Source organism: Sus scrofa, chromosome 2 (genome assembly GCF_054392235.1).
Source record: "Sus scrofa isolate SSC_HxYL_T2T_F1_AM1 chromosome 2, Sscrofa_HxYL_maternal_Yorkshire_Landrace_v2.0, whole genome shotgun sequence".
NCBI classification, from domain to species: domain Eukaryota; kingdom Metazoa; phylum Chordata; class Mammalia; order Artiodactyla; family Suidae; genus Sus; species Sus scrofa.
In genome coordinates, this window is record NC_139384.1 from 69,899,415 (window position 1) to 69,925,167 (window position 25,753).

Here is a 25,753-nt window from a genome sequence, read left to right on the forward strand (position 1 = left end):
ATAGCTGCCAGTCTACACCACAGCCACAGAAACTTGGGGTCTGAGCCACATCTGTGACCCACACTACAGCTCACGGCAATGCCGGATCCTTAATGCACTGAGCTGGGCCAGGGATTGAACCCTCATCCTCATGGATACTAGTTGGGTTTGTTACTGCTGAAGCACAACAGGAATTCTTTAGGTAGGTCTTTTATTGGATATTTTGGCAAGGAGATCAAAAGATCCTATTTTGTTTTTTGGGTTTTTTTTTTTTTGTCTTTTTTTTTTTTGCTATTTCTTTGGGCAGCTCCCGCGGCATATGGAAGTTCCCAGACTAGGGGTCAAATCGGAGCTGTAGCCACCGGCCTACGCCAGAGCCACAGCAACGCGGGATCTGAGCCGCGTCTGCAACCTACACCACAGCTCACGGCAACGCCAGATCATTAACCCACTGAGCAAGGGCAGGGACCAAACCCGCAACCGCATGGTTCCTAGTCGGATTTGTTAACCACTGCACCACGACAGGAACTCCAAAAGATCCTATTTTGAAGTAATCAAGTCTTCCCAGGTGGTAAACATTAGGACCTAAATCACGTGTAGAAGCAGAGTTCTAAGGCTGCCAGACATTCTCACGCCATGGTGTGTGTGCCCTGGTTCTTTGTCCATCCTGGAGTGTGGGTGGCCCTGGGAATGTAATGGATGTCATCCTACATTTGGGTTATTCTACATGACATAGGTGAAAGGAATTTTCAAGTGTCCTCAAGATTCCAAATGAGATGATTTTGAACTCATCAGAAGGCAGATTATGTTAGAAGGGCCTGCCCTAATCAGGGGCACTCTTTAAACAAGTCTGGAGGTCAGAGCCTTGAAGCAGCTGAGAGGTGTGATCCTGCTGGCCTTGAAGGAGCAATCGGTCACATCATGAACTGCCTATGGAAAGAGGCAGCCTCTAGGCACTGAGGTCCATAGTCCTGAAGCTACAAGGAACTCAGTTCTGAAGTGTATGTGATGTAAATAAATACAAAAGGCCAGATTGGAAATATTTTTGGCTCTGGGGCCATACATTCTCTGGTACTGCAGCATGAAAACAGCCGTAGGCAATATTCGAATGAACAGTGAACAGGCATGGCTGTGAACCAATAAAACTTTATTTACAAAAGCAGACTGGTTTGCTGACTCCTGCTCTAGAATATAAGAAACAGAGACAAAACAACGGAATGCAATGCAATGTGTGAAGGGATCTTAATTGAGTCCTAGTTTGAAATAAACAGCTAATTAGGAATGTTTTCAGGCTAATTAGGAAAATTAGAATTGCCTGTTATTATTACTACTTGGCCGCAGCAATGGCTTGATGTGGGATCTCACTTCCCAGACCAGGGATCAAACACGGGCTGCAGAAGTGAAAGCACTGAGTCCTTACCACTAGACCACCAGTGAACTCCCAAGAATGCCTATTAAAAGATATCAAATAATGATTGTTAGTTTTGGCAGGTGTGTGTGGTCATGTAGGAGAATGGCTTTATTCGTTAAAAATGCTTGCCAATATATTTAGGGAAGAAGTATCTTGATATCACCAGTGTTGGAATTAGAGTGAAGTGAGTGAGGAAAATTTGTGCAAGTGCAAGATCAGATCCCATTTTTATTTGAAATGTTGGTATTTTTTTCATCTTGCATTTTTATTCATTTTATTTAAAAAGTATGTGGCGCAAAGAAAAAAAAGTATGTGGAAACTCCCTAAAAAATATATAACAATGCAATATTTATTTTGATGATTGAGTTTTTTGGGTGCCTCTTAAATTTTGTGTCTGAGTTGAGTACCCCACTTGCCTTACCCTGTTCCCAGATGTCACTTTTGATTGGTTTAGCAGGAGACTGGCAGCAATAGGGCAACCCCAGGAACACTCAGATTGAGTAAATATGTGTTCATTGTCCTCAATATTGCAACTTTGCTGTGGGCTTGAGCCTTTGCAAGTTAGGTAAATGAATAAATAAACTCAAATAATATTAAATAATTCAAATAATATTAACTAAAAAAAACCCCTAAACTCATAAATAAAGAAAACAGACTGGTGGTTGCCTAGTGAGGAGGGGAGGTGAAAAGGGTGAAGTTGGTTAAAAGGTACATCTCTTGAAGCAGGGAGTGAAGGGGGATTCGGAAATTAAGAGCTGTCTGGGAGTTCCCTGGTGGCCCAGGGTCAAGGATCCAGCTGTGGTACAGGTCACTGCTGTGGCTTCGGTTCAGTCCCTGGCCCAGGAACTTCCCCATGTCATATGCAAAATCAAAAAAAAAAAAAAAAAAAAAAGCTGTTTGGGTGACCAGCTGTCCTGATTTGCCAATGACTGAAGTGTCATCAGGATGTGGGACTTTCATTTTTAAACTGGGATAGTCCCTGGCAAACAGGGTTACTGTTATCACACTACCTCTAATTTTTATCTTATGTCCTCCTTATTCTTCTGTTCTTGATTTGCTTGCCATGGAAATGTATTACTATTATTTAGGCAACTACTTAAGGAAGAAGTTGATTTCTCACCAAAAAAAATTATGATAAATAAGTCCTGGAGGTGTAATGTAAATATTGTGACTATAGCTAATCATAATGCATTGCACATTTGATTTTAAAGTTGCTAAGAGAACAGGTCTTAGGTTCTTATCACAAAAAAAGAATCGTAACCACCTGTGGTGATGATGTTAACTAGACTTATTGTGAGCATTTCACAGTATATACAAGTATCAAATCATTATGTTGTATACCTGACACTAATATAATGTTACATGTCATTTACATCTCAATTAAAAAAAAACTCTAGAATTTAATATACGTTAACTCCTGCTGCAACCAGAGTGGGCATATTCCATTTGTCTTGGGAGAGTCTAGTTTACGGTAGTTGTCCCAGAGTCACGGTTAAGAGTACTCCCTTTCACTCTCAAAAAGTGTCCCAGTTTGGAGAGCATGTTAATATAGTCCTGTTAACACAATAAACACGGTGTCACTCTGACTCCACCAGAGCTGGGAGACCTCAGGCAAGTCACTCCACTGCAATGCACAGTGCTTGTCAAACAGAGCACCCAAACTCCTTCTCAAATGAAAACTCACTACAAAAACACTACGAAAATCCCAATGGAAGCAACAATTCTGAGTAACATTTTATCAGTATAATTTCTTTCCTATATTTGAATTAATATTTATGTACAAAGCAATTGATTCTCACCAAAGCTGTTGAGATGGACGCCCACATTTTAAGCCAGAGGTTGTAGATGAGGTCTTAGTCATTTCCACTATTTCTTCCTTGGGTAAAAGCCTGATTCACAGAGATATAGTGGTAAAGAGTAGCTATTTTTTCAAAGGCTCCCCGCACAATCTAAGTTAAATGGAAATGGCAGGAGAAGCCCACGCTGTTATCTCCAACACCTTAAACCCTGCTGCCCAACCTGCATTTTATTTTTTTAATTAAAAACTTTTTTCTTTTTATGGCTGCAACTGCAGCATATGGAAGTTCCCAGACTAGGGGTCAAATCAGAGCTGCAGCTGCGACCTGTGCCGCAGCTACAGCAATGCTGGATCTGAGCCTCATCTGAGACCTACATCGCAGTTTGTGGCAATGCCAGATCCTTAACCTACTGAGCAAGGCCAGGGATAGAACCTGCGTCCTCATAGACACTATGTCAGGTTCTTAACCCACTGAGCCACAATGAGAACTCCCCAACCTGCATTTTAAAAATTATAGTTTAAAATATTTTAAAAATGGAATTTGATGCTAATGTTTGCAAAACTGCCAGAACCCTCCTTGGAACCCTAGTTTGAGGAACAACTGAATGAGACGATCAGTCAGGTCATGTCCAGCTCAAAAGCCTCTGGTTCTAAGGTTGTTTTTTCTGAAACTTTGTCTGGAATCTAATGTAGAGAGGAGGAAAGGAATAGTACATTGAAGGCTTGGACTCTCCTATCCTTATAGCAAAAGCCACAGAAGCAACTGGAGCTTTTAGAAGGCTGCAGGCAAAGAAGAAATTAGGATGGAAACAGTTGGACTGTTGAACTTCTCTAAGGCAGAGATGGTCCAAAAGCATGGCAGGGAGATGTCAGCAGTTTTTTCCATCTACTTTGAAGAACCTCTAGTTTTTAAGATAAAAAACATCTTTATCCTCCAAGTTTGGGAGCCAAGGAGTGGAGATGGAAGAATGATAACAGGTTTCCTGTTTAAATGCCAGCTTGGAGCAGGAGTCAATTCATGAGCTAGAGGCACACAGGGCAAATATGCCTATAAATTGGAGTCAATCACTAACTTTTAAAAAATGGGAACATTTCTGGTGTTTCCATGTGGCTCAATGAGTTGTCACTACAGTCCAGTGACAACCCAACATTGTCACTACAATGACTTGGGTCACTGCTCTGGTGTGGATTCGATTCCTGGCCTGGGAACTTCCGAATGCTGTGAATGCAGCCAAAAAAGAAAAAAAGAAAAGGAGTTCCTTTTGTGGCTCAGAGGTTAGCAAATCTGACTAGGATCCATGAGGATGTGAGTTCAATCCCTGGCCTTGCTCAGTGGGTTAAGGATCTGGTGTTGCTGTGAGCTATGGTGTAGGTCACAGATATGGCCCTGATCCTGCCTTGCTGTGGCTGTGGTGTAGGTCAGCAGCTGCAACCCCTATCCTGGGAACCTCCATATGCCATGAGTGTGGCCCTAAAATAGCAAAAAAAAAAAAAAAAAAAAAAAAAAGTTTCTCTTGAAAGTCTGGATTTCTGGCTTTACCAATGGCAATAGGAAGTTGTGACACCATTGCTTTCCACATGGCAATTCTGGCATAAAGTTGGGGGGGCCGGGGTCCACCAGTACCCTCCACATTGCCATTGTCACCATAACTCTCCACTGCACCCTGGGAGCATAGAAAACATCTAGATTACTTGCTGACACCTGTGGACATTTGAGTGTGTCACCCACAGAATAGATGGTTGTGCTTCTGAGTCTAAAATTGGAGTAGGGCGGTCCAACAAGGACTGGGACAGGAAAGCTAGGCTTTCTGTTCTCAGAACTCTCTTTTTTTTTTTTCTTTGTCTTTTGTCTTTATAGGCAGCATCCTCAGCATATGGAGGTTCCCAGGCTAGGGGTCTAATCGGAGCTGTTGCTGCAGCCTACACCACAGCTCATGGCAATGCCAGATCTTTAACCCACTGAGCGAGGCCAGGGATCAAACCTGCAACCTCATGGTTCCTAGTTGGATTCATTTCCGCTGAGCCACAATGGGAACACTGTCCTTTCTCAGAACTCTTGCACCTCTGGCTTATGACTTTGAGCACTACCACTGCAAGGCTCAGTTTCATCATCTGTAAATGGATGCAGAAACCCTTGCCTTCCCTTTTGAAGTATGTGCTGTGATAAGGATCCAACCATAGCACCTGGAGCTTTTTAAACTATAAAATTCTGTGGTCCATATTTGTGGATTGGTTGGTCTCACATCTATCCATCCATCCCTCCCACCCCTTGACCTGGCACCAGATCCCAGTTTCCCTTCCGAGAATAACTTCTCCTGTGCTCAGTCCACATAATTGGGTGGTGTTGACACCATCCTCAGCCCAGATGGGCATTGGGTCAGGCCCACCAATCAGAGTGCTGTATTCTCCCCAGAGATGGCTTTGTGTTCCAGGATGCGTGTTTGAGCTGACTGGGGCTAACAGACTCACAGCCAAGACTTTGGTTCAAACTTGGGGAAGGGAAACTCTCTTTTCTACTGAATTTGGCTATCCTGTTGTTAACCTGGGAGTTACAGGTCTGTGAATGGAGAGGACGAGGAGGAGAGAAGAATGGAAAGAGGCTGGGAAGCAAGGTCTGGGTCACATCATCGGAGGCTGTGTGTCCAGATATATGGCAAAACATGCATTCTCTCTGCTTCAGCCAGATCGAACAGGGCTAACTCATTGGAGCCCAGTGAAGGTTTTTAAACTAGCAAGCAGACTTGTGAACGTTTATTTGACTTGGATTCATTTCCCTGGGCACTCCCTGATCTTGAGTCCTGGAGTGCTCCTGCAGCAGCCGCCAGTTCTTCTCTCTGCCTGGATTTGACCATCCACACTGCCTTCTTGAAGTTCTTGAGAGGGTCCTGCTGTGAGACTCTTGATGAAGGGCACTGGAAACGTTCACGGATGAGATAGCCATGTCTGGTGGGGGCGATGAAGCCATTGGCAGTTGGGATGATTCTATTCACTATGGCATGGACAAACTGGACAGCCAGGAGGGTGCCTATTGAGGTGGGTGGTAGAGAGGAGGGAACACATGATAAAAAGGGGGGCACAGAGATTCAAATTCATACATTTGAGAGTTGGCTGCATGGGATCAAATCCTTCTATGCCCCTTATTACTTAGGTATGACAGTCAACCTCTCAAGAGTCCCTCTTGCCTCCTCTGCAAATATGATAACTGAGCCTACCTGCCAAAGGATAGTCCAAAGATTTGAAGATGTTATGCATGTCAAGTGCTTGGTACCAGTTTCAGACTCAAGTGAATTCAGTAAATATTACTATTACTGGAGGAGGAGTAGAATAAGAGGTTATGAACCTGCTCAGGGTGGGCTTTTAAGGTCACAATCCACAGATCACGCCTTCTGAGCTGCGTCTCTTTGCCAGGCATCTTTCTTACACTGTATTAGACTATATTGTATTAGATTATAATGTATTCCATCACAATGCATTCAGTTATAATGATTCAATTACAATATATTTGGTTATAATGTATTTGATTACAGTGTATTCAACTCTACCTGATATTCATTCAGCCACTTACTTGCTTTGTGACCTTAGGAAAGTTCCTTACCTCTCTGAACTTCAACTTCATTTATCAAATGGGGACAGCAATGGCTCCAATCTCCCTACCAAGGTCATAAGGGTTCCCTTCTCTATAGGAGAGGGTAACAAAGGTGACCCTAGGGACCAGGCAGACAAGCTTCAAACCACAGCCTACCAGTTACTCACCATGTTACCTTGGGCAAATCACCCCACCTCTCAGAATTTCAAATTTTATAAAATATAGGTGGCTATTGAGAGAATTAAATGGCTCAGGGACAGTACCCAGTACACAAGAAAAGTTCACTCTTGTTAATATGCCCTTACTTAATATTGAACAGATCAAGAAATGTGGGGTTTTCAAGTGGTTGGTCTTAAACAAGACACTTCAAACATTTATGGGGCTGGGGCAAGAGGTTGAATCAAAGCCAACATCCTGTAAGATAAAATATGTGAACACTGCAAATCTAGCTGGTAAACTCTTAAATGGAATATGTTCTATCCTTCTCTATTGATAGATGTATCTTCAGACCATCCTGGAAGGTCAGATTTGGTTTGAAGACTCTCACTTCCATGCTAGAATGTAATGGTATGGGACAGCCAGCCCCCAGCTATTTATGGCTTGGCACCCTCTCCCTATATCCAGCTCCATCCTGTACCCCACATGTATGTGAACCCCCTACCCAGCTCACACATCCAGACTCCATGCACATTACTTCATGGGCACCATCTGAGTCTGGGGGTATTTACACTGGGGGCACAGCCCACTTCAGAAGGAGAGACCTAGGAAAGAGGCCTGCACAGGACCTAAAGACTCCAGCGCAGGTGGGAAGGATGTTCTGGAGTTCCAGGTAGCCAGAGCATGGGTCTAGAAGAGGTGGTGTATCTCCAGTTAAGCCTGTCCTTTGAGCCTGAAGATGTCTTCCTAAGCAGAAGGGCCCAGCTCAGGGAGGCCAGAGTGGGGCCCTCTAAAGGTCAGGATCCAGAATAGGACCCCTCGTCTCCAGATCTAAACTCAGTCCTACCCACCAAGTGAAATGACTCACCATCCAGTACACTCCAAACGATTATGGAGCGATCCTTCAAGCCTGCGTAGACATAGTTGTCATCCTTGGAGAAGCAAGCGCACTGGACTCCTCTACAGTAAGAATTCTATTGAAAAAAGCAATGTGCTCTTTTTTTCATTTAAAAATTTTAATTAAAGTATAGTTGATTTACTATGTTCCTTCAATTTCTGCTATACAGCAAAGTGACCCAGTCATACATGTATATATATTCTTTTTATTTTTTTGTCTTTTCAGGGCCAAACCCATGGCATATGGAGGTTCCCAGGCCAGGGGTCCAATCAGAGCTGTAGCCACCAGCCTATACCACAGCCACAGCAACGTGGAATCCGAGCCACATCTGTGACCTACACCACAGCTCATGGCAATGCTGAATTCTCAGCCCACTGAGCAAGGCCAACGACTGAACCTGTGTCCTCATGGATACTAGTTGGGTCATTAACCACTGAGCCACGATGGGAACTCCATGTATATGTATTCTTTAAAGGCAATGTGATCTTGATTTCAGACTGAAAGACACTCAGGAATCCAGCTCCAAGGCATTTGTGTAGGAAACCAGGCTTGTAAGCATCTCAGAAGGAGGATCAAGTTAAAACCTGGAGAGATAGGTAACATCAATATTCCCAGGACCAGGAGTTTCCATTGTGGCTCGGTGGGTTACGAACCTGACTAGTATCCATGAAGATTCCGGTTCAATCCCTGGCCCCATTCAATGGATTAAGTACCTGGCATTGCCGTGAGCTGTGGGGCAGGTTGCAGACATAGCTTGAATCTGGCGTTGCTGTGGCTGTAGTGTAGTCTGGCAGCTGCAGCTCCGATTCAATCCCTAGCCTGAGAACGTCCATATGCTGCAGGTGCAGCCCTAAAGGAAAAAAAAAAAAAAAAAAAAAAAAAGATTCAGGGAGTTCCCATTGTGGCTCAGCAGGTTAAGAACCCGACATAGTGTCCATGAGGATGAAGGTTCAACCCCTGGCCTTTCTCAGTGGGTTAAGGATCCAGGGAGTGGAGTAGGTTGCAGATGTGGCTCAGATCCAGGGAGACTGTGGCTGTGGCATAGGTCAGCAGCTGCAGCTCCGATTTGATCCCCAGCCTGGAAACTTCCCTATGCTGTACCTGTGACACTAAAAAAAAAAAAAAAAAAAATTCTCAGGACCAAACACATCTTCCAAGAGATTGGATTGAGAAGTTGTATGACATTTTGTATTGGAGAATAGGAATGATAGGATTTAATTTCTGAAATGACCTCAGTTATACAAGTATTAGCTCCCACTGTATTTAATCAAAAGCTATGTGCTAAATATAATTTGAAGTCCTAGATTAGACCCTAGGACAGAAAAAGGGAATTGATTGAAAAACATATAATCCCAATAAAGTTGATAGTTAATGATATTGTTCCCATGTTACTTTCTCAGTTTTGACAAATGCACTCTAGGTATATATAAGATGTTAATGTCAGGGGAGGCTGGGCCAATGGGAACCTTTGTACTATCTTCACAACTTATTTGTAAATCTAAAATCATTCCAAAATTAAGTTTATTAAAAACAACAACAACAGACATTCCCTCTTGGTACACTGGGTTAAGGATCTGGCATTGTCCCTGCATCGGTTTGGGTCACTGCTATGGTGTGGGTTCGATCCCTGGCTTGGGAACATCCACATGCCATGGATGTGGCCAGAAACCGCCCCCCCCAAAAAACCGAAAACCAAAAAGCTAGGTGTATTTAAGTGCTGTGGTGACATTTCCCATCTCAATGAGGCAAAATATTACTTACATCTCAGCCTTATAGTGGCTTCATAAATATAAATAGGTCCTGTGGGGTGAAGGCTTTTTAAGATAAAATTGCACATATTCTGTTCTCTTAGTTACAAGATTGTCTCCCTTAGTTTATTTTTATTTATTTATTTTTTGTCTTTTTAGGGCCGCACCTGTGGCATATGGAGATTCCCAGGCTAGGGGCCAAATCGGAGCTGTAGCAACTGACCTACACCACAGCCACAGCAACTCAGGATCCAAGCTAAGTCTGCGACCTACACCACAGCTCACAGCAATGACAGATCGTTAACCCACTGAGCAAGGCCAGGGATTGAACCCGCAACCTCATGGTTCCTTGTTGGATTCATTAACCACTGGGCCACAACAGGAACTCCTGGACCTTCTTAAATAACAGCCCTTGCCACTCTCCGCCCTCTTTATCTTGCCTTATTTTTCTTCAAAGCCTTTGTTGCACCACAACCCAACATGGATTTGCTACTTCTGTTATTATTTCACAGACATTTAGTGGTCAGGAACTCTCAGAGAAACAGAGGCCACCTCTGTGAACAAAACAAACAAAAATCCTGCCCTCCTGGGGCTCATACTGTCTCCTTCACTTGAACGTGGCTCCAAGACATGGGACACTGTCTGCCATGGTCACAGCTGCTTTCTGGGCACTAGAAAGAGACCTGGCAAAGGTAGTATGATCAAAACTATTGGGTGAAAGAATAGCATTGTCAGGATTAGGGTAAGGAGAGTGAGGCAGTGTCAGTGCAAGATTGGATCCTGTCTTTTGTTTTGTTTTTGTCTTTTGTCTTTGTGAGGCCTGCACCTGTGACATATGGAGGGTCCCAGGCTAGAGGGTCTAATCAGAGCTGTAGCCTCTCACCTACACTACAGCCACAGCAACACCAGATCTGAGTCATGTCTGGGACGTACATCACAGCTTGTGGCAACGCCGGATCCTTAACCCACTGAGCAAGGCCAGGGATCAAACCCTCAACCTCATGGTTCCTAGTCAGATTCATTTCCGCTGCACCACGACCGGAACTCCTGGATCCCGTCTTTATTAAAATGTTGGTATTTTGTTCTTCGTGGATTTTTTGCATTTATTTTGATTATTTTTTTCTTTTTAGGGCTTTACCTGCAGCATATGGGAATTCCCAGGCTTGGTATCAAATTGGAGCTGCATCGGCAACCTACACCACAGCCACGGCAATGCAGGATCCTTAACCCACTGAGCAAGGCCAGGGATTGAACCTGCATCCTCATGGATACTAGTCAGGTTTGTAACCCACTGAGCCACAACAGGAACTCCTATTTTCGTTTTTTTAAACATTGCACTAAAATATTATTTCTCCAGGAGTTCCCGTCGTGGCGCGGTGGTTAACGAATCCGACTAGGAACCATGAGGTTGTGGGTTTGATCCCTGGCCTTGCTCAGTGGGTTAAAGATCCGGCATTGCTGTGAGCTGTGGTGTAGGTCACAGATGCGGCTTGGATCTTGCGTTGCTCTGGCATAGGCTAGCAGCTACAGCTCCGATGAGACCCTTAGCCTGGGAACCTCCATATGCCGTGAAAGTGGCCCAAGAAATGGCAAAAAGACAAAAAAAAAAAAAAATATTTATATATATATATATAAAATTTCTCCAGATTGTGGAGGGTTTTTTTTGGCATCTCCTTAAACTCTGCTCTAGAGGCCAGGACCTCTCCCTTGATTCACCCTAGTCCTGTCCCTGATAGGTTGCACATGACATGCACTAATAAATGATACCTACATTCATTCTCTTTTTCTTTTCTTTCTTTTTTTTTTTTTTTGTCTTTTTGTCTTTTCTAGGGCTGCACTTGTGGCATATGGAGGTTCCCAGGCTAGGGGTCGAATTGGAGCTATAGCCGCCGGCCTATACCATAGCCACAGCAACGCAGGATCCAAGCCACGTCTGCGACCTACACCACAGCTCACGGCACTGCTGGATCCTTAACCCACTGAGCAAGGCCAGGGATCGAACTCAGAACCTCATAATTCCTAGTCGGATTCGTTAACCACTGAGCCACGACGGGAACTCCTATCATCCATTCTCTAATGCCAGGAACTAGTGTGCACGCGGTGTGGCTGGCTACTCACCGTGGAGCTCATCTCGAATTTCCACTTGCAAGTCTGCAGGTCCCAGAGACACAGCAGGGCTTCCTCTGACCCGCTGACTGCCAGCTGCTCTTTGTGGCTGACCTCCACACAGGTGACTCGACTCCTGTGGGCCTCCAGAGGGAACACCTTGGAATTCGCACACTCATAGAGGAAGAGGTCACCATTGGTCATGCCATAGACCACGCGATAATCCGCCAGAACAGCCACGCTGGCTATGGTGTCAGGCAGCTGGGTATAGAAGGTGTATGTTGGCCCATTGATGACTGGGCAGGGATCCCCGGGGCTGATGTCCAGCACCAGGACGATGCTGTCATAAGCGATGGCCAGGCGCCCCTCGTCCTTACTAAGCGCCATGCAGTTGATGGCTTTCCGGGCCTCTGGAGGGGGGATGCACATCACATCCTGTCTGGAATTCAGGGGGAACACCAGGACAATCCCGGAAACGAGGCCAGTGAAAAGGAGCTTGGTCTGCTCGGCGACCTCCAGGCACTTGACCTCATTGGAGGTATCCAGGGTATCCTGTTCCTCGCCTGCCATGGGGAGAAGACAGCATTAAAATGGATCACAGGGGAATTCCTGTTTTGGTGCAGCGGAAATGAATCCGACAAGGAACCATGAGGTTGTGGGTTTGATCCCTGGCCTCGCTCAGTGGCACAGGCCAGCAGCTACAGCTCTGATTAGACCACTAGCCTGGGAAACTCCAGATGCTGTGGGTGTGGCCCTAAAAAAAAAAAAAAAAAAAAGACAATAACAAAAAAAAGAATGGATCACAGGTTGGAGTCTCCATCATGGCTCAGTGGTAACAAACCTGACTAGCATCCTTGAAAATGTGGGTTGGATCCCTGGACTTGCTTAGTGGGTTAAGGATCTGGTGTTGCCATGAGCTGCACTGCACGTCGAAGACACAGCTCGGATCCCGAGTTGCTGTGGCTGTGGCATAGGCCAGCAACTACAGCTCAGATTTGACCCCAATGCAGGGAACTTCCATATGCTGCAAGAACGGCCCTAAAAAGACACACATACAAAAATAATGGATCACAGGGATGCTGGTTCCTACATATATTTTTTTCCTTTTTAAGGCAGCACTTGCAGCATATGGAAATTCCCTGGGCCAGGTGTAGAATCAGAGCTGCAAGCCTGCACTACAGCCACGGCTACTCCAGATCTGAGCCACATCTTCGAACTATGCTGCAGCTTGTGGCAATGCTGGATCCACTGAGTAAGGCCAGGGATGGAACCTGCATCCTCATGGACACTATGTTGGGTTTTTAACCTACTGAACCACAACAGGAACTCCTTAAGGATTTTTTAAATGATATCATCTCTTCTCCATCTTGTCAGTTTCCCTAATTCCATGCCTGTCCAATTATCTAAGGTTTAAAAAGAGACAATTTCAGGCTCTCATTGCCCTGCCTAACACTGTCAGATGACATCTCACTCCCCTCAGAACAAACATACGTGACTTTCCCTGGTCTTCATGGCCTCACGTGACCTCTCATCCCAAATGTTTCCTTCACCAACTTTTGTAAAGTGCAGGAGAGCAGGGAGTTCCCTGGTGGCTCAGTGGGTTAAGGATCTGCCATTGTTACTACTGTGGCTCAGGTCGCTGCTGCGTTCCTATCCCTGGCCTAGGAACTTCCCCATGCCATAGGCGAGGCAAAATAAAAGGAGGGGGTAGGGCAGGAGAATAAATATTTTTGCCTTGCAGGTTGTATATTCTCTGCTGTAACCATTTAACCTTGCTGGGTTGTGCCCCCAAAGAAGCCAGAAACAATATGCAAATGAATAGTGTGCCTGGATTTGGCCCCAGGGCTGTAGTTTGCTGACTCCTGCCTCATTGCCTTCCACCCCACTCTGTTTCTTTCATTCAGTTCTATTTCTTTACATCTTGCTTTGCCCCAGGACTAGAAGGCAAGCACCTTGAAAATCTTCACCTCATCTGTCTTGCTGACTGCCAATTCCCAGAGCTCAGCTCCACTGCTATTATTCAACAAATGTCTGCCAAACCCACAAATGTATGAACTTGACCGTGAATTTCTTTTCTTAAACTATTTTATCATTAACAGGAGAATCTGGAGTTCCTGTTGTGGCTCAGTGGGGTAAAGACCTACCATAGTGTCCATCAGGATGTGGGTTTAATCCCTGGCCTCGCTCAGTGGGTTAAGGATCTGGCATTGCCACAAGCTGTGGCATAAGTCACAGATGGGGCTTGGATCTGGCATTGCTGTGACTGTGGTGAAGGCCAGCAGCTGCAGCTCTGATTTGACCCCTAGCCTAGGAACTTCCATATGCCACAGGTATGGCCCTAAAAAGAAATACCAACAACAACGAAACAACAGGGAATTCTACACTTCCATCCATGAGTGGGGATTGAGCAGACACCACTAGTGACACATCCAGACCCCCTGTACCTGCCAGTTCACCCAGATTCAAGCCCTCCTATAGCTATTGAGTGAAGGCAGTGCTTCATTTGGGAATGTCTGGGGGCCTGTGCCCACTACCCAGGATGGCACCAGACAAATGACTGACTGATAGGGGAGTAAAAAGGCAGGCCCCCTTGTTTCATGATGGGACAACAATGAGGTGCCATTCATGTTCTGGGCTCCTTGTGGGATCAGGCTGAGTCCACCTCCTTGCTCAGTCCTGCCCCTTCCTGCCGGCTTCCCTTACTCTCTCTCAGGTCTCTCCCAGGAGCTCTCCCCTCTACACCACTTGTGCAAAGATCCCTATCACAGGCTCTGCCTTCAGGGGAGCTTCAACTAAAACAGAGATTGACCACCATATATGTATGCTGGAAATTTATAAAATCAAGTCCTCTTTTGTATTTTAAAAACATTATGGCCCGGAGTTCCCGTGGTGGCGCAGTGGTTAACGAATCCGACTAGGAACCATGAGGTTGCGGGTTCGGTCCCTGCCCTTGCTCAGTGGGTTAACGATCTGGCGTTGCCATGAGCTGTGGTGTAGGTTGCAGACGCGGCTCGGATCCCGAGTTGCTGTGGCTCTGGCGTAGGCCGGTGGCTGCAACTCTGATTCGACCCCTAGCCTGGGAACCTCCATATGCCGTGGGAGCTGCCCAAAGAAATAGCAAAAAAAAAAAAAAAAAAATTTATGGCCTTGGAGTTCCCATCATGGCTCAGCAGAAACGAATCTGACTAGCATCCATGAGGACACAGATTCGATCCCTGGCCTTGCTCAGTGGGTTAAGGATCCGGCATTGCCGTGAGCTGTGGTGTAGATTGCAGATGGGGCTCAAATCCTGCGTTGTTGTGGCTGTGGTGTAGGCCAGCAGCTACAGCTTGGATTGGACCCCTAGCCTGGGAACCTCCATATGCCACAGGTATGGCCCTAAAAAAACAAAAAAGAAAAAAGAAAAATAAATAAACTTTTATGGCCTGGGGTTCCCATTGTGGCTCTTGGGTTAAGAACCCGACTAGCATCTATGAGGATTTGGGTTGGATCCCTGGCCTCACTCAGTGGGTTAAGGATCTGGTGTGAGCTGTGGTGTAGGTCACAAATGTGGCTTGGATCCTGCATTACTCTGGCTGTGGTGTGGGACTGTAGCTGTAGCTCTGATTCAACCTGGGAACTTCCATATGCCACAGGTGTGGCCCTAAAAGACAAAAAAAAAAAAAAAAAAAAAAAAAAAAAAAAAATTTAAAAAGTTAAATTTTATGGCTGTACCCATGGTATGTGGAAGTTCCTGGGCAAGGGATTGAATCTGAGCCACAGCTGCAACCTATACCACAATTGTAGCAAAACTAGATCCTTTAGCCCACTGGGCCAGGCTGGGGATCAAACCTGCATCTCCATAGTGACCCAAGCCACTGCAGTTGGATTCTTAACCCACTGTGCCATAGTGGGAATTCCAAATCCTATTTTCTATTAGCTGCTTTCAACCTGACTGGAACTGGGGTGTTAAGGACTGAATGTTGGTGTCCCACCCCAAAATTCGTGTTGAAATCCTAAACCCTAATGTGATGGTATCAGGGGGTGGGGCCTTTGGAATGTGATCAGGTGTAAGGGTGGAGCCCCCACTAATGGGATTAGTGTTCTTATAAGAAGAGACATGAGAGCTTGCTTCTTTTGCTGTCTGCCATGTGGGGACACAATGAGAAGGCAGCTGTCTGCAAACTAGGAAGGGGGCTCTCAACAGGCACCAATCTGCCACACCTTGATCTCAGACTTTCCAGCCTCCACAGCCATGAGAAACAAACGTCTGTAGTTTAATCTCCTCCACCTCCATCTATGGTGTTTTGTTATAACAGCCTGAACAGACCAAGACACAGACTTCAACTCTTACCCACACAAATGACTGTGCTTAGATCTCACAAACCTTCTGCCAAGTCCCAAATGGTGACTTTGTTTTTGTCCCCAACTTTAGGGAAGTAAATGTAGCTTCCGTTGTGTGACACAGCAGTGAGGCCAGTGCGGTCCAGAAACGGGGTAGAGGCCCTTGGCTTCTGAGTGTAGCCGAGATCCCAGACTTTAAAAGATGAGGACTGATGGGAAGCAGAAGCCACCAAGGTGCCAGCCTGGGCCAGCAGGCTTACAGGGGCCCCAACACCTTCTAAGATGTCCAGCAGAGTTCCCTGTTCTGACAGACTCCACACCTGAGGATGAAAGCAGAGGGACAAAGCTGACTTCTTTCTTATGCTGCTATAGCTTAGAAATATGCTTAGCTCATCTGTCCACCTAAGGTAAACTTTTAGGGTATAGTCCAATGGCCTTCACATCTCCTCACCCTCTCAAACTTTCCCATATCTCCCCAATCAGCTACCATGGTAGTTCTCAAAGTGTGTTCCAGGGAACCCCTGGAGGGTTCCCCCCCATGATTCTGCAAAAGGGGGTTTTCAGGGAGTTCTGCAAAAGCAAAATTATTTTCACAATAATTTAAGAAGTCATTTGCCTCTTTCCACCCTCCTCCCTTCATAAGTGAGCAGTAGTATCTTTAGAAGCTATGGGACATGTTATCACAACAGATAGGAGAATGCAGAATCAAATATGAAAATCCAATTGTCTTCTATTAAGCCAGACAAGAAAGACAAAATGTGAAAGACAAAGCCAGATAAAATGTGAAACAACTCTCTTCCTGCAGTTTTGGAGAGAGTTTGTTTCAGAAAATACAGTTGTTTTCATAAACGTATATTATTATGTAGATGTGTCATATTAACGAATTAATGGCTAAGTATTTTCAGATTTTGTGATTTAAAAAATTTTAATAGGGCAATTATCAATAGATGCTAAATGTAAGAAAGGATCTGAAAAATGACAGTTGTGGGAAAACTGGTGAAATAGAATCCAAGTCTGTAGATGAGTAATAATATTGTCCTACACGTTAATTTCTTGGTTTTTTGATAATGGGATCAATATGATATGAGATATTAACATTGAGGGTAGCTGGGTGAAGTATACACACACATACACACTGCTTTCTTTGCTACTTTTCTGTAAATCCTAAAACTATTCCAAAATTTGTTACAAAATATATAAATCATATTTATATAATTCACATAAATGAAAGCACGTTGGGGCCCTCAATAACTTTAATTTTATTTTATGGCTGTACCCGTGGCATATGGAAGTTCCCAGGCCAGAGATTGAATCTGAGCTGCAGCTGACACCTACATCACAGCTGCAGCAACACAGGGTCCTTTAACTCCCACCTTTGCAGTAACCCAAGCTTTTTTTTTTTCTTCCTTTTTTAGGGTCTCACTTGCAGCATGTGGAAGTTCCCAGGCAAGGGTTCAAAATCTGAGCTGCAGCTGCCAGCCTATGCCACAGCCTCAGCAATGCCAGATCCAAGCCACATCTAAGACCTACACCACAGTTTGTGGCAATGCCCAATCCTTAACCCACTGAGCAAGGCCAGGGATCTAACCTGAATCCTCATGGATACTAGTTGGGTTCTTAAGTTGCTGAGCAGCAATGGGAACCTCTGCAGTCTGATTCTCAACCCAGTGCACTACAGTGAGAACTCCCTCAATAGTCTTTAAGAATTGAAAGAGGTTGTAAGGGAGTTCTCTTGTGGCACAGTGGGTTAAGGATCTGACACTGTCACTGCCGTGGTACAGGTTCAATCCCTGGCTCAGAAACTTCCATATGCCATGGGTGTGTGTCCTCTCCCCTGCAAAAAAGGTCCTAAGACCAGAATGTCGTAAAACTTCTACTTTATCATGTGCTTTTCTCCCCAGTTGTGAGAACTTTGAGATTAGCAGGAATTTTCCTCCCCTCTCCCCAACTCTGCTCCAGTCTTCCCAGTATCGAAAGTTTTGTGGGAATTCTATATCCTTTGTTGCATATTTTGGTAATTCCAATCCCCCTAGGTCTCTGGGTCCCAGGAGATTCCCCCCTCCCCACCATCTCCCCAATGATCAGCCCTATTTTTCCTGCACTAGTTCTTATGGGTGTCTGTATTTTGAAGCCAAAATATCCCAAAAGAATCATACTTTCAATTCCAGAGGTGGAGGTGGGGAAATGCGGCAAGCATCTCCCCCTTACCTGAATGAGTGCATCCCGGGATCCAGTGACAATCAGATTGTTTTCAGGACCAAAAACAGCGGTCTCCACCATGTCTTCATGTTCAAGGTCAGTGGCCATGAATCGATGAAACCCCTGTGAGTCTGCCAAAAATATCCGCACGGATCTTCCAAAACCTAAAATAGCAGTGACCAGGATTACATCTTTCATTCCTTAAAGAGCTTGAGAGTAATCTAATTCAATCAAAATGGATTTTTTGAGCATCCATTATGTGCAGGTGGAAAGAATACAGAGGTGGGAGTTCCCATCATGGCTCAGTGGTTAATGAATCCGACTAGTATCCATGAGGACACGGGTTCGATCCCTGGCCTTGCTCAGGGGGTTAAGGTTCCAGCATTGCCGTGAGCTGTGGTGTAGGTCGCAGATGCGGCTAGGATCTCATGTTGCTGTGACTGTGATGTAGGCCAGCAGCTACAGCTCCAATTTGACCCCTAGCCTGGAAACCTCCATATGCCGAGGGTGTGGCCCTAAAAAAAAAGACAAAAAGAGGAGTTCCCATCATGGCTCAGTGGATAATGAATCCGACTAGGAACCATGAGGTTGCGGGTTTGATCCCTGGCCTTGCTCAGTGGGTTAAGGATCAGACGTTGCCGTGAGCTGGGGTGTAGGTTGCAGACACGGCTTGGATCCTGTGTTGTGTGGCTGTGGCGTAGGCCAGCGGCTACAGCTCCGATTTGACCCCTAGCCTGGGAACCTCCATATGCTGCAGGAGCGGCCCAAGAAATGGCAAAAAGACAAAAAGATAAAAAGAATATAGGCGAACAAGATAGACAAGGCCCCCATCTCTTGGAGAGCCTGCAGATGTCAGTGGGCACCACAGTGATCAATAATCTTACAAAAAACAATCAAGTTATTTATTATCATAAGACTATGAGTTTCCAGAGTGCTGGTTCTGGAGTTCCAATCATGGCTCAGCAGAAACAAATCTCACTAGCATCATGAGGATGCAGGTTCAATCCCTGGCCTTGCTCAGTGGGTTGAGGGGTTTGATGATCCGCCCTTGCGGTGGCTGTGGGGTAGGTCATTGGCTATAGCTCCAATTTGACCCCTAGCCTGGGAACCTCCAAATGTCTAGGGTGTGGCTGGAAAAAGACAAGAAAGAAAGAAAAAGAAAAAAAGAAAGAAAAAGAAAGAAAGAAAAAGGAAGAAAGAAAGAAAGAAAGAAAGAAAGAGAAAGAAAGAAAGAAAGAAAGAGAGAAAGAGAAAGAAAGAAAGAGAGAAAGAGAAAGAAAGAAAGAAGGAAGGAAGGAAGGAAAGAAAGAAAGAAAGAAAGAAAGAAAGAAAGAAAGAAAGAAAGAAAGAAAGAAAGAAAGAAAGACAGAGAGACAGAAAGACAGAGAGACAGAGAGACAGACAGGAAGGAAGGAAGGAAGGAAGAAAGAAAGAAAGAGAGAAAGAGAAAGAAAGAAAGAAGGAAGGAAGGAAGAAAGAAAGACAGGAAGGAAGGAAGAAAGACAGGAAGGAAGGAAGGAAGACAGGAAGGAAGGAAGAAAGACAGGAAGGAAGGAAGGAAGAAAGAAAGAAAGACAGGAAGAAAGAAAGACAGGAAGGATAGAAGAAAGACAGGAAGGAAGGAAGGCAGACAGACAGACAGACAGGAAGGAAGGAAGGAAGGAAGGAAGGAAGGAAGGAAGGAAAGAAAAAAATTCCAGAGGGCTGGTTCTGCCTGTTTGGGTGGCTTGTGGTCTCCCAGAACCCAACACAAATCTGGACAGAGAATAAGATTTGAAGATGGAAGGAAGGGTGGAGGTGGAAGGAAGGAGGGAAAATGAAAGGATTCTAGTTTGTGATGAGGGCAATGAAGTCAGGGACTGGATCCAGGATAAAAAAGGACACAGAGACACACAGTGGAGAAGACAACATGAAGATGGAGGCAGATACTGGAGAGATGTGGCCACAAGCCAAGGAATCCTGACAAAAGCTGGGGAGAAGGATTAATCTCTGAAGATTTTGGGGGGAGCCAGTCCTACAATGCCTTGATCTCAGACTTCTGGCTACTAGAACCATGAGCTTAAGCCACTAAGTTTGTGTGGCAATTTATTACAGGACATTTGAGCTAGTTTTAGAGAGATGTGGAGGTGGCAGGCACTGGAAGAGAAATGAGGTAGACAACCAGGAGGTAGGAAATACCTGGTGTGTTTGAGGGGCAGCATGGAGGGGACTATGAAGGAAGTGAAGAAAGGAGGTGAGGGAAAGGGATACCAGATTTAGCAAAATAACAACAATAATGCACCCAAATTTGAATTTCAGATGACCAATGAAATTTTTATCAGTATAAGTATATCCCAAAATGTTGTGTGGGATATACTTATATCAAACTCTTGGTTTGTTGTTTATCTGCAATTTTTTTTTTTTGTCTTTTCTAGGGCTGTACCCGTGGCATATGGAGGTCCTCAGGCTAGGGATCCAATTGGAGCTTTAGCCGCCTGCCTATGCCAGAGCCACAGCAACATGGGATCCGAGCCATGTCTACAACCTACACCACAGCTCATGGCAATGCCAGATCCATAACCCATTGAGTGAGGCCAGGGATCGAACCCACAACCTCATGGTTTCTAGTTGGATTCGTTAACCACTGAGCCAAGACGGGAACTCCATTTATCTGAAATTTAACTGGATGTTCTGTATTTTATCTGGGAACCCTACCCAAGGGGACTTGCTTATCTGCATTCCAAATACTGCCTAGGTGAATGTTTTGTTGCAAGGACCCCTAACGGTGCAGGCAGCTGGGTGAAGGCCAGATTATGCATGGCCTCTGAGGCCTCATGCAGGAGACAGACCAGGCCCTTTCTGCTAAGCCAGGAAGCATACCCCCAGCAGCTGGCAGAGAAACTTGGATGTTGCGTGTGCGTGTGTGTATGCGTACTTTTACTGTCTTTCCTAGGTAGGAAGGAAGCCACCTCCTTACTTTATAAAAAGATCTCTATCCCTGGAACACCACAGATTACTCACTGAGTCACCCATTTTCATCGGCACCAACTGCTCAGGTCTGGATGTGGGTGCCGGGTTACCATGACCCTATTCAAATGAACACCCTGTGTTTTCATAGCAGTTATTGCTGACAAGACAGGCAGGCCACCAATGTGATGTCCAGAAATAAAATATTGTTGGTACATAAACAAATATTCAGCATCAGATTGGAGGGTTCAGAGTTGAGCCTGACTATGAATTCAAATCCCAGACCCTCCATTTATAGCTGTGTGACCTCAAGCAAGTCATTTAACTTCTCTGTGCCTCAGTGTCCTCATCTATAAGTGAGAATAATGAATACCTCCCAGGGCTATTGGGGTGTAAAGGAATTAATGCATGTAAGGTGTTCAGGATAGGTTCTGACACATCGTAAAAAACCAAGTATTGTTATAAAGTTAACTCTCGCACTAAGGAGTTATGGTGTGAGGCTCTGTGATATGTACATCACATGTGTCATCTCAGTTCAGCTTCAAGACAACCCTTGGATCAAATTAAGTCACTGGGAGTTGGGGGCTGAGTCTATCTTATGGCTCTCCTTATCCCCTGTGGAACTGCTTTTATGGAATTGTACTTGAATGGCAGGCTCATGTGGAAGGATGTTATGGATGAAACATATGGGTGGGAAACTGATGAAATGCACCAAAATGTCTATTGTCCAAGGATATTTGCATTACACTCTTATGCAATAAAGGATAAACTCAGCCATCTTGGGTTGTCCACACCCTGCACATTAAAGCTTTGGTCCTAGTCTGGCTCCCAGAAGGTGACCTCTAAGCCCTTGCAATGTTCTTCCTGAAAAGAGAGTCCTCGTTAATCTGAGACCTGGGGCCACACTGGATGGTGTATGCTCAAAGTATGATGTATGGTGGAAGCTTTGGGACATACAGTATCAGCTTGACCTCAGGTGGGGCTGGAGATTAAGGTCAGTTGTGCAGGTGGTCAGCCATATCTACAAAACCAACATCCAGTAAAAAGCTGAAATGTCAAGGCTGGGGTGAGCTTTTCTGGTTGGCAGTACACCATGTGTGTTGTCATTGTCAGGTAAGTAAGCACTGCCTGCAGGACTCTACTAGGAGAGGGCAAACTCCTGTTTCGTCTCTCCTGGACTCTTCCCTTGGATGATTTTAATCTATATCCTTTTGCTGCAATAAACTGTAACTGTGAGTGTAACAACTTTGAGTTCTGTGAGCCCTAACAAATCATCAAACCTGAATGTGTTCCTGGGGACCCCAAACCACAATTCTATGTATGACCTGTTAATGAAATCCTTGCCTGATCTTAGCTAAGTTAAGATTGAGTTACATCACCCAAGCAAAGTTGGCTCCATAACTGTAGATGGGGAAACTCTTCTCATTGGCTGCTGGAAAGAGCCACACTTTAAACCCAACTGTAACAGGTTTATAGGTCACTGAGGTCCTCAATGCCTTTGGCTTTAGACCTGATCCTATTCTGTGCCTCTATCCTCATTTTCTTTTGTCTTATGTTCTTGTTTCCCATGCTGCACTTTACATACAGTTAAGCCACCTGAAATTCTTTTGGAAACAGGATGGAGGGTATAACTCATGCAGTCATCTATTTAATTTTGGAAGAGAAGCATTTATCTGCTGGACCTGCCTCTCCAATATGGTCAGCACACATGGCTATTAATGTGGCTGGTCGGAATTGATATGAGCTGTATGTATAAAATACATGACAGATACCAAAAACATCACAGAAGAATTTTAAAAATAATGTGAAATTTACCATTAAAATGTTCATACTGAGTTTGTGTTGGGTTTGGGGGTCTATTGAATGATATATTATTATTTTTTTATTTCACTTTGTTTTATTGTGCTTCATAGATTTTGAGATTTTTGCAAATCAAAGGTTTGTAGCAACCCTGCACTGTTAGATGATGGTTGTCATTTTTAAGCAATACAGTATTTTTTTCTTAAGGCATTTGATTTTTTAGCCATAATACTACTATGCACTTAATAGACTATAGTATAGTGTGAATATAACTTTTATATGCCTGGGAAACCAAAAGTTTGTGTGACTCACTTTATTGGGATACTTGCTTTATTGCATTGGTCTGGATCCAAACCTGAACTATCTCCAAAGTGTGTCTGAAATGGTCTTTTTAATGTATTGTTGAATTCAGTTTGCTAATATTTTGTTGCGGATTTTATGTCTTTGTTCCTGAGATATTGGCCTGTATTTTTATTTTCTTGTCGCATTTTTGTCCAGTTTTGGTATAAGGATAATGCTGGCCTCATAAAATGAGATGAAAGAGTTCCCTTCTCTTTTATTTTTGGAAGAGTTTGAGAAGGATTGATAATATTTCTTCTTGAGTGTTCAGTAGAATTCACTCTTTGGTCCTGGGAGATTTTTGATGACTGATTTAATCCCCTTACTAAGAAATTGGTCCTTTCAGACTTTCTTTTTCTTCATGACTCAGTATTGGTGGGTTGTGTGTTTCTAGGAATTTATCCATTTCTTCTCAACTGTCTAGTGAGTTGGCATATAATTGTTCATAGTAGTCTTCACAATCCTTTTTATTTCTGTGGTGTCAGTCATAATATCTCATCTTTCATTTCTGATTTTATTTATTTGAGTCCTCTCTTCTCTTGGTGAATTTAGCTAGAGCTTTGTTAATTTTATTTATCCTTTCAAAGAACCAGCTATTATTTCACAGATCTTTTCTATTGTCTTTTTTTTTTTTTCTGCTGCTGTATAGCATGGGGGTCAAGTTATTCTTACATGTATACATTTTTCCCCCACCCTTTGTTCTGTTGCAGTATGAGTATCTAGACATAGTTCTCAATGCTACTCAGCAGGATCTCCTTGTAAATCTATTCTAAGTTGTTGAATGATATATTATTAATACAAGTGGCCGTCTGTTTCTTTTGATCTTTTTAAATAGAGTCATGAGAACATTTACAATATAATGTGGCTCACACTGTCTGTGCATGAGTGGGAATGAGAGGGTATATGGAACTCTCTGTACCTTCTGCCTTGTTTGCCTGTGAACCTAAAACTACACTAAAACTTTTTTCTTTTTTAAAAAAATCTGGTGGTGGATTAAAAAAAAAAATGTTGGTCACCTCCACCAGGAAGCCTTCCCTGATTGCTTCAGACTAAGGAAGGGAACTCCATCACATGTTCCTATAGCCTCTGATTCTTGTCTCAACATAGCACTAGCCACTTTTTCTGTGGCTACCTAATTGTCCATCTTTCCCACTGGCCTGGAAGCTCCTGAAAGGAGGGGTTGTGTAGGCTGAGTGTACCCCCAAATTCTTACCTAGTTCTCCTCTATCCCTGTGACTATCTGGCAGGGATAAACATTCCTGTTTCAAAGATAATGAAACCAGAAGCCCATAAAGGTTAGGAGATTTATCCAGAAAAGGATTTGGCAAACTAGAGCCATTGGGCAAAAATTGGCTGGTCACTTATTTTTACATGTGGGCTAATAGTTTTTATGTTTATAAGTGCTTGAAAAAGCTAAAATGAGATTACTCGGGGTTCCTGCTGTGGCACAAAGGGATCAGCAGTGTCTTGGGAGCACTGAGACTCAGGCTTGATCCCCAGCCCAGCACAATGGGTTAAGTATCCGGTGTTGCTGCAGCAGCAGCTTAGGTCGCAGCTGCAGCTCGGATCTGACCCCCGGCTCAGGAACTCCATGTGCTGCAGAGTGGCCAAAAAAGAAAAAAGAGAAAAAGATTACTACCTTATAACATATGAAAATGGTATGAAGTTCACATTTTAGCATCCATAAAGAAAGTTTTATTGGCACACGGCCATACTCACTTGAAATATCCCCATGGCAGCATCCACATCACAAGGGTAGAGTTGAATAATTGTGAGAAACCAGCAATAATATTTACTTTGCAGAAAAATTTTGCTGACCTGCTTCCCCCTTTCACCAAGCCACTCTCCACCTCCAAACCTATCCAGAGTTGCCGACTCACGACTCCAAATGAGAGCTAACCTGCAGCAAGAAGGGACTCATCTTCAGAGACCACCAGGAACCCCACAGCTTCCGGAAGCTTCTCCAGCAGACTGTCTCCTTCTGACGAAAACTGTGCGAAACCAAGGATGCCCATTAAGCATTTCTAGAGTTAAAGGTTTAGAGTTAAGAGTTTACTTGGGATGCAGGGCTCTGCCACTTACCAGCTCCGTGATCCTAAGCATATTCCTCAGCCCCTGGCGGCCTCAGTTTCCTCATCTGTTAAATGGGCGAAGATACCTCACAGACCTAACGTGGGCTAAGGAGTGCATAGGATGGTTTCCTCCAACACAGAATCAGCCCTCTCAAAGCAGCAGCTATTATTATTACCATTGATGTTGCTCTTGTAATCAACAGAGGGTCCCAGAGAACATCCCAGCACTCATTTTCTGCCCCTGGCAGAGCTCTGGAGAGCTCAAATGAATTGGAAAGTTAGGTTGGAGCTGGAGGAGGGCAGCATGGTTGTCCCCATTCCCAAGTTGCAGAAATGAAATGATTTTGTTCACAGCTAGGAGGAAGGTTTGGGTTGTTTTTTGTTTTTGCTTT

General features: G+C 44.4%; 1 protein-coding gene across 8 annotated transcripts in view; it reads right to left on the reverse strand.

Moving 5' to 3' along the window:
* Positions 1-1,105: 1,105 nt before the first annotated feature.
* The window catches only part of NWD1 (NACHT and WD repeat domain containing 1), a 109,536-nt gene continuing 84,888 nt past the window's right edge, over positions 1,106-25,753 (reverse strand). For 4 of the 8 annotated variants that reach the window (XM_085012474.1, XM_021083578.2, XM_085012473.1 and 1 more), the window contains 6 exons: positions 25,190-25,280; positions 18,214-18,368; positions 16,049-16,325; positions 11,695-12,245; positions 7,799-7,904; positions 5,672-6,213 (listed from right to left, as the gene is read on the reverse strand). In XM_085012474.1, the coding sequence (XP_084868600.1) occupies positions 5,912-6,213; positions 7,799-7,904; positions 11,695-12,245; positions 16,049-16,325; positions 18,214-18,368; positions 25,190-25,280 (1,482 nt within the window). In that variant the 3' untranslated portion in view covers positions 5,672-5,911. Of the gene's footprint in view, positions 4,508-5,170; positions 6,214-7,798; positions 7,905-7,927; positions 8,413-10,361; positions 10,545-11,556; positions 12,246-16,048; positions 16,326-18,213; positions 18,369-25,189; positions 25,281-25,753 lie in introns of those variants that run through there. The other 4 variants (XM_085012472.1, XM_085012471.1, XR_014837443.1 and 1 more) reach the window with 3 other exon arrangements.